This window comes from Lagenorhynchus albirostris, chromosome 12 (assembly GCF_949774975.1).
Source record: "Lagenorhynchus albirostris chromosome 12, mLagAlb1.1, whole genome shotgun sequence".
In the NCBI taxonomy this organism is placed as follows: Eukaryota; Metazoa; Chordata; class Mammalia; order Artiodactyla; family Delphinidae; genus Lagenorhynchus; species Lagenorhynchus albirostris.
The window spans coordinates 30,599,643-30,613,989 of NC_083106.1; the positions used below are offsets into that span (position 1 = coordinate 30,599,643).

General features: G+C 36.1%; 1 protein-coding gene across 1 annotated transcript in view; it reads right to left on the reverse strand.

Annotated features, from left to right (window-relative positions):
- Positions 1 to 267: 267 nt before the first annotated feature.
- ENPP3 (ectonucleotide pyrophosphatase/phosphodiesterase 3) overlaps positions 268 to 14,347 on the reverse strand; it is a 63,197-nt gene continuing 49,117 nt past the window's right edge. The window contains exons 21-25 of the mRNA XM_060167608.1: positions 11,711 to 11,846; positions 9,348 to 9,425; positions 8,477 to 8,609; positions 6,512 to 6,668; positions 268 to 438 (exon numbers count right to left, since the gene is read on the reverse strand). Of these exons, the coding sequence (XP_060023591.1) occupies positions 268 to 438; positions 6,512 to 6,668; positions 8,477 to 8,609; positions 9,348 to 9,425; positions 11,711 to 11,846 (675 nt within the window). The remainder of the gene's footprint in view (positions 439 to 6,511; positions 6,669 to 8,476; positions 8,610 to 9,347; positions 9,426 to 11,710; positions 11,847 to 14,347) is intronic.

Consider the following 14,347-nt stretch of genomic DNA (forward strand, 5'->3'; position numbering starts at 1 on the left):
TCTATTTAGATAATGCTGGGAAGAAAAATATAGCCCAGGATTATAAGTGAGATAATACATATAATAAGCAAGGAACAACATAGCACAATCTCTGGCAAAAAAAGTGTAACTTTAAAATAATATGTTTTTATTGAAATGAAGAAGAGAAGAGAATAATGAAAATTATACAACATGGCGTTTAGAGGAGTCAAGGAAAAATAGAAAACTTTTACATTCTTCAGCAGAAAAAATCATTTACAGTTTGCCAAAGTTGTTTTATATATTAAGTTAAATAATGGTTTCAAATGTGGGCAAATATGTCTTTAGTTGCAAAATTTCAGAGACAGGCTGGAATTTTTCCTGATAAAAGTCAAGCCCAGTAAGAAGTTCCACATCACGGACCCGGGCAACATGTGCGTTCAATCTTTCTTCAATCCAAAGAGCTTCTGGTTTATTTCCCTGAAAAAGAAAAACAAAAGACTATTTTCCCTGGGGCATGATTTTTCATTAACAGAAAGATCTTTTATACCTTAGAAGTTGTCCTTTTTCCTGGGTTTTTTTGGTTGTTGTTGTTGCTTTTTTTTTTTTTTTTTGCGGTACTCGGGCCTCTGACTGTTGTGGCCTCTCCCGTTGCGGAGCACAGGCTCCGGACGCGCAGGCTCAGCGGCCATGGCTCACGGGCCCAGCGCCACCAGGGAAGCCCACAGCCATTTTTATATTTACTTCAGACACAATTTTTTTTTTAAAATGAGACATTAAAGATGAAGTTAAGTCCCCACATTCCTCTACTCAGAGTTAATCGTTATCATGAGTCAGTGTGAATCCAGTTTGTGTTTTTACACTTTTACTGCACATCAGTATACAATATATAGCATTGATTTATGTTTTCAAATTTATAGAAATCATGTAAGTGGCATTCTATAATTACTTTTTCATTCAATATTATGTTTGTAATCTATTCATAGTGAAATATCTAGATCTAGTTAAGTCTTTTGTTTTTAGCTATGGTTTGTGGTAGCACAGTTTATTTTTTTTCATTGCCATATTGCTAGTATTTTTGGCATTATAAATAATAGTGTCATGATAAATTACCACATGTCTTCTGTGTTCAAGAACATGAGTTTCTAGGATATAGAAATGGAATTGCTGGGTCATAGAGTACATGTAACTTTAACTTCACCAGATATTAAACCTAGCACTCCTCAAAGTGTTTATACCAATTTATAGTTCCATTGGCAATGGAGGATAATCCGCATTTCCCCACATCCTTACCAAACCATGATGTGAAATAGTGCTTTATCCCTGTTTAAGTGTTATTACCCTGAGTTATATTGAGTATCTTTTCAGATATTTCTTGGCCATTTGACTTTCAATAGGTTTTTAACTACATATAAAAAACAGTATAGTTTAAAATAGTATAATAAATAGTATAGTAAAAAAATGTTTTATACTATATATACTGTATATATAAAGGTTAGTGCAATAATTTAGAGCCATGGATTTCTGTGAAATTCCTTATTCTTTAGTTATTAATTTCCTGATATTCATATGATATTGCTAAATTTCCAGTTAAATTTTTTAAAAGTAAGAAAGTTTACAAGTTTGTTTAATTAGATGAGTCTCCTTAAATGACTTTCAGTTGACTTCAGCATACTGGTTCACTTGTTTTTTAAACATGCAAGATTAAAATAGGCAGGTACTATTTGAGCCAGAGGAAGTATAAGACAAAACCACTGTTTTGAACCTCTGAAGTATTTCTCCATGTGAGATTCATGAGGTGAGTTATTATTTTTTAAAATAAATATGTGATGTACTAATATTAACTCATATTTCTAATGGGAATCCAATTCAGTCTTTTTTTCTTGCTTGCACTATTTCACATTTTAGTAACATTTAATAGTTTTGATGACGTTTTTCATAAAGTTTCCCCCCCATGGCTTTTATAGCTCTATTTTCTCCCAGCTTATTTGGTATCCATCTAACTGAATGTTTAGGGAACACCTGACAGTCTTCGCTTTTTTAAAACTGCAATGAAATGATCTTAATGATCTTAAATGAAATGAAATGTACTTAAATGATCTTAAGTACAACATAATTATACCTAGGCAGGGGTGATACTCGAGCTATTCCATATCAGATAGTTCACCAGCACCAACCAATCTGAACAGAAGCCAGCTGTAGACAGCTGCTCTAGCTGTACCACTGCATCCCAAGAGAATAAAAGCCTTGTGTATATCAAGTTTTTATGAGCCATATTTAAATATATGCTTTTAGATTTATATATATATATATAAAATTTGTTGGTTGATTACATATGTATTAGACCTGTTACATAAATAGAAGTATTGTATACACCTAAAATACAACTCAATTTGTTAGTTTTTTGAGGCAATACCAGTTTCAGTATTTTTCTCCCCTAACCACCTCCTTAATCTCTTCCTTATTCACTTACAGTCTCGTTATCACTGCCATCACACTAACAAAACCATTTTGTCAAGGATGACCTAACAGTAGAATTTTTGTAGACCTTTCACTTAGCTATTACCCCAAGCTTCTAAAAGTTCCTTCTTTGTCTTCCATAGCTCTGCTTACTTGTTTGATGACACCTTCTGTTTCCTCAGCTGACTTTAGGTTTTTCTATCCTGGAAGAATAGACATTTTCCTCCATCTGATCTTTGGATCTCTTCTCTCTATTTTCTCCCCTTCAGAAATTTTATTTCACTCCCGTGATTTAATACCAAATCTATCTCTATAGTTCTGTTCTCTTCCAAGTTCCATACCTGTATTGTCTACCCCAATTCTATTTACAGTACAACCGTGTACCCCCAATTGCATTTCCAATATATACTAAGTTACAATAATGATAGTCACTTGGAGTTATGGCAGCATTCTCATTTATCTGACAGGAATTCAGCCATACAAAGTTGAGGGGAAAAAAAGAAAAAGGAGGAGGAAAGAAATGATGGAAGAACAAAGGAAGACAGAAAATATATAAGGAAATAAGAATCTAGTTCCCTACATCAAGTGTGAGGTGGAATTGTAAATCTACCATTTCTACAACTGGTATCTGTTCCCTTAAACATTTTATAGTGCGAGTACCTTCCCCCCACTCAGTGATTAGAATATTTAAAAGTGCAGAATGTTCATACAACATGACACTTAAAGAAAGCCTATTTCATTGGGTGCTTAAAGCACAATTACCTCTTCTAATGCTGGTGGAAATGTTGGCTGAATTGCACTTATTAGGGTACAGCTTGTGTATGTACAGTACTTTGTGGGTGATTTGATTCTGGGTGATTTTATCTGTAAACAATTTCACTTTATGTTGACTTTAGAATGTAATTGCTTAATAAAATGTGACTTCTTTATAATGGCTACCATTTGCTTACTATGTATTTAGAATTCTTAGGGGTTTATGTGAAATATCTTATTTAATTTTCAAAACAACATAATGAGGGGGTGATTTTTTTTATACATTTTAAGAAAGTGACACTCAGTTGTTTATCCAAAGAGGCCAAATCAGTAACTGAACCCAGATACCCAACTCCAAAACTCATGCATTTGCGTTCTATTCTATACTGCTTCTCACATACCCTCCTAGATATGCAACTAGTTTCTTTTTTATTTATTTATTTTTTTTGCGGTATGTGGGCCTCTCACTGTTGTGGCCTCTCCCACTGCGGAGCACAGGCTCTGGACACGCAGGCTCAGCGGCCATGGCTCACGGGCCCAGCCGCTCCACGGCATGTGGGATCTTCCTGGACCGGGGCACGAACTCGTGTCCACTGCATCGGCAGGCGGACTCTCAACCACTGCGCCACCAGGGAAGCCCTCAACTAGTTTCTTAATCGGAAGACCACCAACAGCAAATGTATCCTTCCCAAAACAACTGATTGTCTTATATATTTCCTGGCCAATCACACCTAAATTTTCAGTCACCTTTGGCTCTATCCTCTCTTCCCTCCCTATATCTAATTGACAGTCACATCTTATTAATGTCACAATCTCTCTTATAATTATAGCTTGGTTTAAGTTTGTTTCATACTCATCATATTATGCCTCATTGTTATCTTTATAGATATCATAGTCTGATTACTATACTGCCAATTCCTTAAAATTTTGGAATATGTCCAATTTATTAGTGATCATGTCTTATACAATAGAGATGATGCCCTGTTAATTTTGAGATCATCTCCACATTGGATGTTCAGAGAAAGCTTCATATCATTTGTACTTTACCTTGAGGTGTAGGTGGAATTTTTAGCAGATGGAAAAGAAGGGCATTCTAGAAGAGACAAGAGCATGAGCAAGCACATGGAGGTAGGGAAAATCAAGGGGTGTTCAAGTAATTTCAAGAACCTCAGTTCGCCTGGAACTTAGGTCTGCAAAGTCAGCTGAGGGTAAATGGTGAAGAGCCTTAAGTACAGGCTGGGAGATTTTTGTTTGTTTATTTTTGTAGTTTTATTCAGGGTAGATAGACAATCAAATGGATGAGAAAGGATGTCGTCATGAAAAACTAAATCTTAAGATGAGCAACTTGATAGTGAAATACAGAGGTGAAGGAGAGGAGGACAGGAGACAGTAAAACTACTTAAAATTCATTTTCAAAAGTCCTGATAGAAGACAATAAGGGCCTAGACCAGCGATAGCGAATCATTTCTTCTTTTCACACCCATTCTAACCAATCCAAAATGGCTATCTAGAACCTCTATGATAAAGAACTATTTATTCCTGGTTCAGTGGAAAAGAGCACCACACCCTATCAGTCATCAAAGTCTGCCACTGGAAGAGGAAGTGAAGAATGATGGCTTCCCCTTGTCTCAACTAAATAAACTTCTGACAGGACAAATAGGAAGAGATTCAACTACACAACATCTCCTGATAGCTTCTTGTTTGGAAACTCTTCCTCATTCTAGGACTATGAGTGACCCGCTGCTTAGCCTCTAAACTTTGCCATCCATCTTGAGTCACTGAAAGCAACCATTCAACACTCAAGTTCAAATCCTATCTTCAAGACTCAGCTAGAATGTCGCCTTCCTTACCAGAAAGTATTTTTCTTTTGAAATCCTACTACATTTTATCTGTCCCTCTTTGTGCCACTTATTTTTCTTTCTTTTATTTTACTAGGCTTCTAAGTGATAGACTATGAGCCTTTTCTGCTAGAATTCACGTCTGATTTATCTGTGTATTGCCCATAGCACACAGTATGGTGAAGGCAGTTATGTGTTGAACAGATGAAAGAATAGAGATGAATCCCAACCTGGCATAGAACCTAAGCTTTAACTTCCATCTCTACTAGCTCATGGGATTTTCCATGTGAACACCCATTTCTACAAACCAGATGTACCTACACTTAATTATCCTACCTACCTGCCAAAACAGTTCTCATTCCTAACTTCCCTCTTTTTTTTCCCCTAATTACCTGCATTTAAAATCTCTGATTCAGCTTTGAGTCTCCCTTTTCCTTTGGTTCTTGCATCCAGCCAGTTGCCAAGTCCCTCCCTTCTTCATTTCCTCCACAGAAGAGTCTTCCTAATCCTTTCAATCTGTTCAAATTCCGCCCATCCTTCAGGGCTCAGCCCTTCTCCCACCTCAATTTATGTAACCTTTATTTGTTATTCCAGCCAAAGTGTTTTGAATTTGAAACACTAAATACTTACAACAGTATTTGACAATGAATCCCAACTTTGTAATGTCTCTTACTTCTAATTTTTAAAATAATTCTTATATGATCGACTGGCCCATTTATGTGTCTGTATCTCATTTATATATCAAAGTTATACATGAACTCCTTGAGGGCAGAGACAATGTATTCTTCCTTGGTGCATTCTAAAAAGTTTCTATCGTGATAGTGGCTACTTAATAGGTATTCAATATATTCGCTGAATGACTTCAGTAAAACCCAATTACCAGAATACATATGTTTTTCTATAAAGAACATATATGAAGTTGAAGTAACTATTTACATATAATTTGCCTTGATCCAAAAGGTTTTGAGGTGGCCTAATACATGATGTTAAAAAAGGAATGTTATTCGAGCTAACTTATTTTGTAAATACATATATGTATATATGTATTTAGGTAAATATATATACATACTATATATATATGTATTTTCAGACCTCATGTTTCAAGTTGATGGAATTTTTATGTTTACATATTCATTTAAGAAACATTAATTTAGTGCCAACTTTGGGACAGAACCTTAAGGTTTGCATTCAGAATAAAAAGCCTAATAAGATACAACCCCTTTCCTTATTAGTGAATGTGAATAAAATATATCTAAATAAAATATATGACATGCATATACAAACACATGTTCATGTAAGCATATACATGTTTAAATTGATATTAATTACATAGAGATCAACAGTCTAAGGAAAAGTTCAAAACTGAGGTCATATTTACTACAACTCTAACCCATGAAACACCTAAAAAATATACTGTAGTCAGAGCCACTTTTATGAAAGCCCAGATGAGCTCTGACTAATCATTTTCTCAGGGCCCAGGGCCTCTCCAGGAGCATACTCACGGGACAGCTCTCCACGTTGGTAGGTCGGTGAGGGATGACAAAGGGTAAGACGTCCAACCACCCAGGGCAGGCGTTGGGGGTTTGGTTCTTATTTTTACAACTGGTCAACACCACGAAGTAGTGTGTTGGGATGGGAACACTGGTGTTGACTACATATCTAAAAACATAATTGAAAAGATTTGATGTTATTATACTTTTGCTTCTGAAGATTAGAAATGTCTTTTTATATTTTTAAAGAAATGTCAAAGTAAAATTATAGTAAAAGAAAGTAAATAAAGAGAAAATACAAAATCTTACCACACATTTTTAAACCTTAATGAGTCTGAATCAAGATTATAGAAGTCCAAGCCTGGTCATTTTAACATCATGGGAAAATATTAAAATACAATGAAAAGCAGAGCATGGTATTCTGCCTCCTAGCTTTGTTGACTTGTACATCACAGTGACGTTTCCTAATAGAGTAGGGGCTGGAAATGAAGGAGCTGGGATTTCAACTGTAGCTGCGCACTTCTACTAGTCGTTTGGATGTGTACTAATCCTCTAATAGTCTATGACTTTCTAACTTTCCTCAACTTTAACATGGAGGTTTTCTTATGCTACCAACTTCGCAGCATAGACAGGGACAAATCCATACAACTGATACGACAGTCCTTTAGTCTCAGATAACAAACATGAAAGTGCTTTTAAAAGTTTCAAATGCAAAATAAAGGTAAGCTATTAGTATGAGTCCACTAAAAGGAAAATGAACTGGTATAAGTAGTAATGTATTACTGTGATTTAGAATCAGAGCTAGACTGTCTGGGTTCTGGCTTTACTACTTAGCTGTGGAACTTAGACAAGTTAGTTAACCTCTCTGTGCCTCAGTTTCCTTTTCTAAATGGGAACTAATGGAATCTAACATGTGGATGTTTTTCAGATTAAATGAAGTATCTGTAAATTCTTAGAAGCATACCTAGCATGGAGTAAAGTGCTATCAAATTGTTTGCTAGGATTATTAAATGGTGAAAGACAGGATCAATAAACACTGAAATAAGGACAAGGCAAACAAAATTTAAGGCCACACACTTAGTGATGATGAATGTTATCTTATCAGAAGGTATGAGTAGAAATCATTGCTTTACATAATCTAGGCTTAGTACCATAGTTCAGTACTGTCCATTTTGATAATAAAGAGAAATCATGGATAACACTTCTAAAACTCTCTATTCCTGTGTGCTGAGTTCAAAAGTAATTCTTAGCAACATGTATGACCAGGTTCAGTCCAAAGATGTACAGTTTAGTAGGACTAGTTTTCTATAGGAAGCCTACACTATCTCCTGCGAGATACTTTTATGAATCATCCACTATCCAAAATATTGGGTAGTATTTTGTTTTTGTTTTTGGCGGTGCGCGGGCCTCTCACTGTTGTGGCCTCTCCCGCTGCGGAGCACAGGCTCCGGACGCGCAGGCTCAGCGGCCATGGCTCACGTGCCTAGCCGCTCTGCGGCATGTGGGATCTTCCCGGACGGGGGCACGAACCCGTGTCCCCTGCATCGGCAGACAGACTCTCAACCACTGCGCCACCAGGGAAGCCCTGGGCAGTATTTTGAATAGTCACTTCTTGATTTTTTTTTATTTATTGCTGAACTGGTTCTCTGTTTACTGATAGCACAGTGAGTCTTCCCTACCTCCTTAACCTTGACAAAACCACGTTTTCCCTTTCACATTAGTTTAGAAATTATCCAAATAAAAATTTTTCTAACTATTCCTGGACATTTTTTTCTTTGCCTATTAGTTTAAATCTTTGCCATATAAAAATTTTGCTAAATATTTAGATAGACTAATTGAAAATAGTCAACAATTGCATCTCTATATAAATATGTTATGTAATGTTTAGAATACTGAGCTTTAATTTTAAATATTGAGGTTTCCCCTTACGATACCCTATTGCCAGATCAAAAGTCCATTTTGTTTCAAATTACTTACTCTGTAATTTCATCTGGAGTATCAAAATGACCATCGTAATTATAATCAAATATTGGTCCACTAACCACATTGACTCCATTTCTTTCCATGGCATGTTTTACAAGAAGAACACTATGGAAGTAATTCCACATTGCTAAAAATAAAAGAATAAAGCGTTAAAAATGTCTGCCTCTATTGAACATGGAAATATTTTCTATTATAAACAGGTACTTTTAAATAGCATCCAATTCTGCTTTAATACTTGTCAGCGGTCATTGAGTAATACTGCAAAATAGTCTATGCAACAAAAATAAACAGCCACACCCATGATAGCTTTTTGTTGCTGATGTAGTTACAGTCTCAAAATTACAGTTAAATATGTCTCCAAATGCCTCCCTAGGGCTGAGCTGCTTTGGGGACTGTATTAAAAAATGGTCAGAACACACATACTGCCTTATTAAGTGTGACTCTAGGGACAAACACTTTTCATTTACTTATGGTGAGTATCAGTAAAATTTTATTTTGTGGTTAGCTCTTTACAGTAAAATTAGGATTAAAAAATTATCAAAATTCTAGCAACAAGTCATCCAAAGTTGAAGTAAGTTGAAAAGAATTTACGTTAGACATCCTTCCTGTTTCAATATTTAAAACATTAGAACAGGGACTTCCCTGGAGGTCCAGTGGTTAAGACTCCATGCTTCCATTGCAGGGGGCGTGGGTTCAATCCCTGGTCGGGGAAATAATATCCCACATGCCACAAGGTGCGGCCAAAAAAAAAATTAGAACAAAATGACTGATAACAAGAACAAATTGCAATAAAATATGTGTTTAGTTTAGAAGTTCAAAGAGTCACTTGGGTGTTTTAAAATTAATAATCTAAGTATATACTTACTTTTGAATGCTTCATACATAGGGACCAAATTACTTGTAATTAAAGCATCATATTGACTATCAGAAGTTCTATTGTTTGCTGCAAAACAAATGAATTTTATTAAATCTAGCTATAAGAGAAAGTATGACATTCCACATAATAGGCCCATTAGTATTACACATACTAATGTAAATTTATTAACACACAAAACACAGAGATACAAAGCACTCTCCAGTGGAAGTCATCAATAATGCAGGCAGTTTTATGCATTTGATAGATACCTATAGTGGGCTGGTGACCCTCAAGAAGGTAGGTCCACGTCCTAACACCCCATTACCTCTGAATGTGATAGGTAGGAAAGTAGTGTCTTTGCAGATGTAATTAAAAGTTCAAGATGAGATTATCCTGGATTTAGGGTGGGTTCTAAATCCAGTGACTAGTGTCCTACAAGGAGAAGGAGGATTGAGAAGAGGAGAGACTCAGGGGAGAAAGCTATGCGAAGATGGAGGCAGAGATTGGAGCGATGCAACTACAAGCCAAGCAACACCTGGAGCCCCCAGATGCTGGAAGAGGTAAAGAAGGATTCTACCCTAGATTCTTTCTTGCAAAGGTAGCGTGGCCCTGTCAACACCCTGATTTCAGACTTCTGGCCTCTAGAACTTTGAGAGAATAAGCCTCTGTCGTTTTAAGCCACCAAGTTTGTGGGTAATTTGTTACAGCAGTCTCTAGAAAACAAATATAATACCGATAGGAAAGCATCGTTATTGAATATACATAAAATAATAATGCTATGATAAATAACTCTTCCAAAGTAAAATTTTCTTAAGAAAGGGGGTTTTAACTCAGTGAAGACTGCTGACAGCACCACAAATGGTTGGCTTTGAAGACACATGGACTAGAGGAGTGTGTGCTAGGCCTGTGCGCTCTGGAACCAGACTGCCCAGGTTGGAATCCCAGCTCCACTGCCCGCCAGCTGACCCACTTGGGCAAAGCGCTATGTCCCTCTGTACTTCATTTGTCTCATGGCAGCTCTCTCACTGAAATATTGTGAGGATTTAAACTGCTGCAAGCCTATAAATGTTTATTATAATGTTTTTTATATTTAAACTACCCTTGGCTACCTTAACTAATACTCAAATGAAAGGCCAGTGTATGGGAACCAAAAGGCCAGGAGAGGCAAGATTTTTTTGTCTTTTTCTTCAAGATTTCACATGCTACTCACGGTCCTCAGATCCTCTACAAGCCTTTTCTACTTGTTAAACTAAACTTTGAAAGTTGTAAAGTCAATGAACATAACATTACCTTCTTTTCAGGAAACATAAGAATCTGCTTATAATGGAAATGTTAACAATTTGTAATGGAGAGTTAGAAGGTGGTTTCGTTCAATCCTTAATATTTTTTGAGACAAGCTGATTAGTTTTTCATTTCATTTCCTTGTCAAGACAAACATTTATAAATCAACCAATATCTTAGGGCTTAACAGATACAATTTTATAATGCCAATTTAAAATTTTTTATTAATAAAATGTTGCAACTATTTAAGGTTTATCCTAGGGTTTACATAAATTTGGTGGCGCTCTAATTGTCTCTAGATATTGTAACAAGATATACCAGTTTATTATCCTAATTCTCTGTTAGGAATTTTACATTGATGTGCTACTTGCTTTCACTAGGCCTTTTTTTCCCACTATAAATCTCAGAACCTCTAAATTATAAATCTCTAAATTGACCTCTTTGGTCATGGCTTCCGGAAAAATGGAGCCAAATATCTGGAGAAAACCCATTCTCAGAAGCTGAAACTGTTGAAAATCTCATGAGTAAATCAAGGAAATGACAATCCCTGCTGAACAGAGAAGAGATTTGGGTTTTAAAAAAATCACAATGGCTTTTGCACGTTCCCAAGAGAGAAGCTTCCTGAAAAAATACTTCAAGTTTATTCAGCTGCTTAATCCACATAAAGCTGTTGGATATACAGCCTGAGCGAGAGGCCCCAATTCCAGCCTGATTTGTCTTCACAGGCACAGCGGCATTCTCAATGCAAGCCTTAGCTTGGCCAGTCACCAGAAAAAGAAAAAAAATGTTTTTTAGACGCTTGTGTCCCTCTCCAAAGAATCTTCAGTTTTAAAATTAAACTTAAACCTGCCGAACTCTCTGAACATCTGGGCCAGATTAGAGCTGATGTGTGGTTCCCAGTGCAAAATTTATTAGTCTTTATTATAGCTGTTGCGCTGCTCCAGGCCAGTCCACAATCACTGGAAGCCTCCTGGGCCGCTAGTTTAGCCCAAGCAGGTAGTTTTGGTGGGGAGCATATGTTTAGGGCACATGCCCACATCCAGCTGATGAGGGCTTTCTAAGCTGCTGCTCTAAAAAAGAGTTATACAAACCAGGAGGATAGAGGAAGCCGTGGGTGATATTCTTGTCTGCTAAAGAGAAGGAACAATTTTGGCTCTCAGAAGGAGCAATCCTGACATCAGCCCGCAGACAGTCTGGGACAGTGGGAGGAAGAGGCGATGTGTCTCCCTGTTGAAAGAGAGAAAAGAAAAAAAAAAATGACGCCCACATTGTGGCTCACCCATCGCCTTACTTGGGTTGTAACTTCCCTAGAATGTTTTTCATTTAACCTTTTCTTATTTTGTTAGTGAATCAGGTCTACGCAAGCAATGGAAATGGATGTCTTCAGCAATGTTTTCTTCTGTGGTTCCCTTCTGGTTAGGGACATGGGAAGGGCAAATCAAATACACCTTGGAAAGGAATATTTGCAGGTTAAAACCTGAATTGAGTGCACAGGGATAATGGGAGCTACTGCTAAAAACCCAAATCTATTTCAGGCTCTAACTTTAGGTGGTGATATATACTGTGTTTGCAAATAAAAATTGAAAATAAAATATAAACTATTTTTAAAATACAGATATGACTTAAGGATAATATTCTTCAGTTGAGCAAGAACTTCTAATTAACCTAAGATTAACTCAAAGAAGCTGTAGTTGTATAAATTTACTTATTTGGGGACTTTAATAAATTTGTAGCTATGCTTTATTCATCTTGAAATATAGGAATATATTTTTATAATTTTCTTTGCAACTTTAAAGACTAATACAATAATTTATTTACTAGCAGGCATCTATAAACGCCTAAGTACTTAAGGTAATACAGTATTACATAATCATATTTTGATGAGCATACAATTATGAGTATGTAAACATTTTGCTATTCATTTAATTTTTTCAGAAATTCTGATTTATATGCCCTCTACTGCCCACAACATATATATTTCTTTAAAAATTATTTTATAATTTATAAAAAAGAAGATTAAATTAAATTAGAATGTTCTTCCTCTAGTCACTATATTGTGCTAAAAGCAATAAGTAGCTATGGTGTCTAAAACATATGTGGTAATTATTTTATAATATGTGCACATATCAAATCATCACATTGTACACATTGTAAACTTATACAATGTTATATGTCAATTATATCTCAATAAAGCTGGGGAAAAATAAATAAATAAAATGTACAAGATCAATTCACAAAGGAAAAGGCAGCATACACTGTGTGCTATATTCATAGGCAGGAGAGCTCCATGATGAGATATAGGACAGGAAGGAGATGAAGATGAGGGGAAACACAAGCAGAGGATGTATGCCTAACATGCTGCAACACTCCAGTTGGAAAACACTATACAGCAGTGGAGTAAATTTCTCAACTTGATTGTACACAAACATTTATCTCTGCTCCCCTCTGAAATCCCATTAAAAGAACAGTAATGATGAAGACACATAAGAGATGATAAGAAATTTTCAGAAACTGGAAGTCAGATAAGCATATGTGTTTACTACTGTCACCTTGACTTGGTAAACCAGTAAACACTGATAACAAAGGGCCTCTGGTTGGGAAAAACTCAAAGAAACTGATTCCTTCTGTAGAACACCAGAAGCGTAGAACTTGGAGTCTCCTAAAGACAGGGGATGTATGTAAAGTTGGAAAGAAGAGGATAGGTTGAAAGTCTGTAAAAGAGGCCAGACAGAAGCTTTATTCACTGGGGAGGTTGATCCAAAGAGACAACCAGACTAAAGGACACAAGGCACCCTGGAAAGCAGGTGAAAGCAATGGAATTAAATTTTAAAATCTATGTACTGAATGGTAAGATTCCCTCCAGTCTCATCACCCCCGTGTATGTTGGTTCACATGAGAAGTGTCCTTTCTTTGAAAAACAAACCAGCCTGAAAAGAAAACTAGATACAATTGGGAGTCCCCAACAAAATGTCTGGCTCTCCTCCTGATTAACCTGTAATGAAGCTTATCAGCTGGCAAGCTCAGCCCTGTAGCTTAGTGCCTCACCCTTAAACTATGAGCTGACAGCCAAGGACCACCAGATATGCATTGGGGTTGGGGAGAGGAACCAAGAAGAAAAAGAGACAATACAGACAGCAGAAGAAAACTCACTTCTCACAGAGATGAGAGTATGTATGTCATCCATAGAGAAAGAGCAGAAAGCATTTAAAAAGGAAAGAGATAACAGAAAGAGCTCTTGGGATTTAAAAATATGACAGCAGAAATAAAATTTTCAATAAGCTCTAGAAAATGAAATTACAGATATTTCTCAAAAAGTGAATTAAAGACAAGAGATGGAAAGAAGAAAGGCAAATATAAACACATTAGAAGTCTAATGTCCTATTAATTTTGAAGAAAAACTGTTTCTAAAATTCTAAAGCTAAGCCCTCAATTAAGCATATAGATAGAATAATAAAAACACTTTGAGATGCACAAAGTCTCAAATATGTATCTTCTCTTCTTCCTTTCTTAGGAAGCTCCTCAGTGATATAGTCACCAAAACAAGGAGTAGACCAAGAAATATGAAGATATTAGTATTCGATGCAGTGTATCCACTCCCACCATTTATTTCATTCTCCTTCTGGTGCAGATACTAGAAAGCTAAAAACATTTGTTTATATTCCTTCAAAAACATATAGTGAACAATTCTGAATGACAAGGTTTCTTCACTTAGTGTAAAGGGACACATA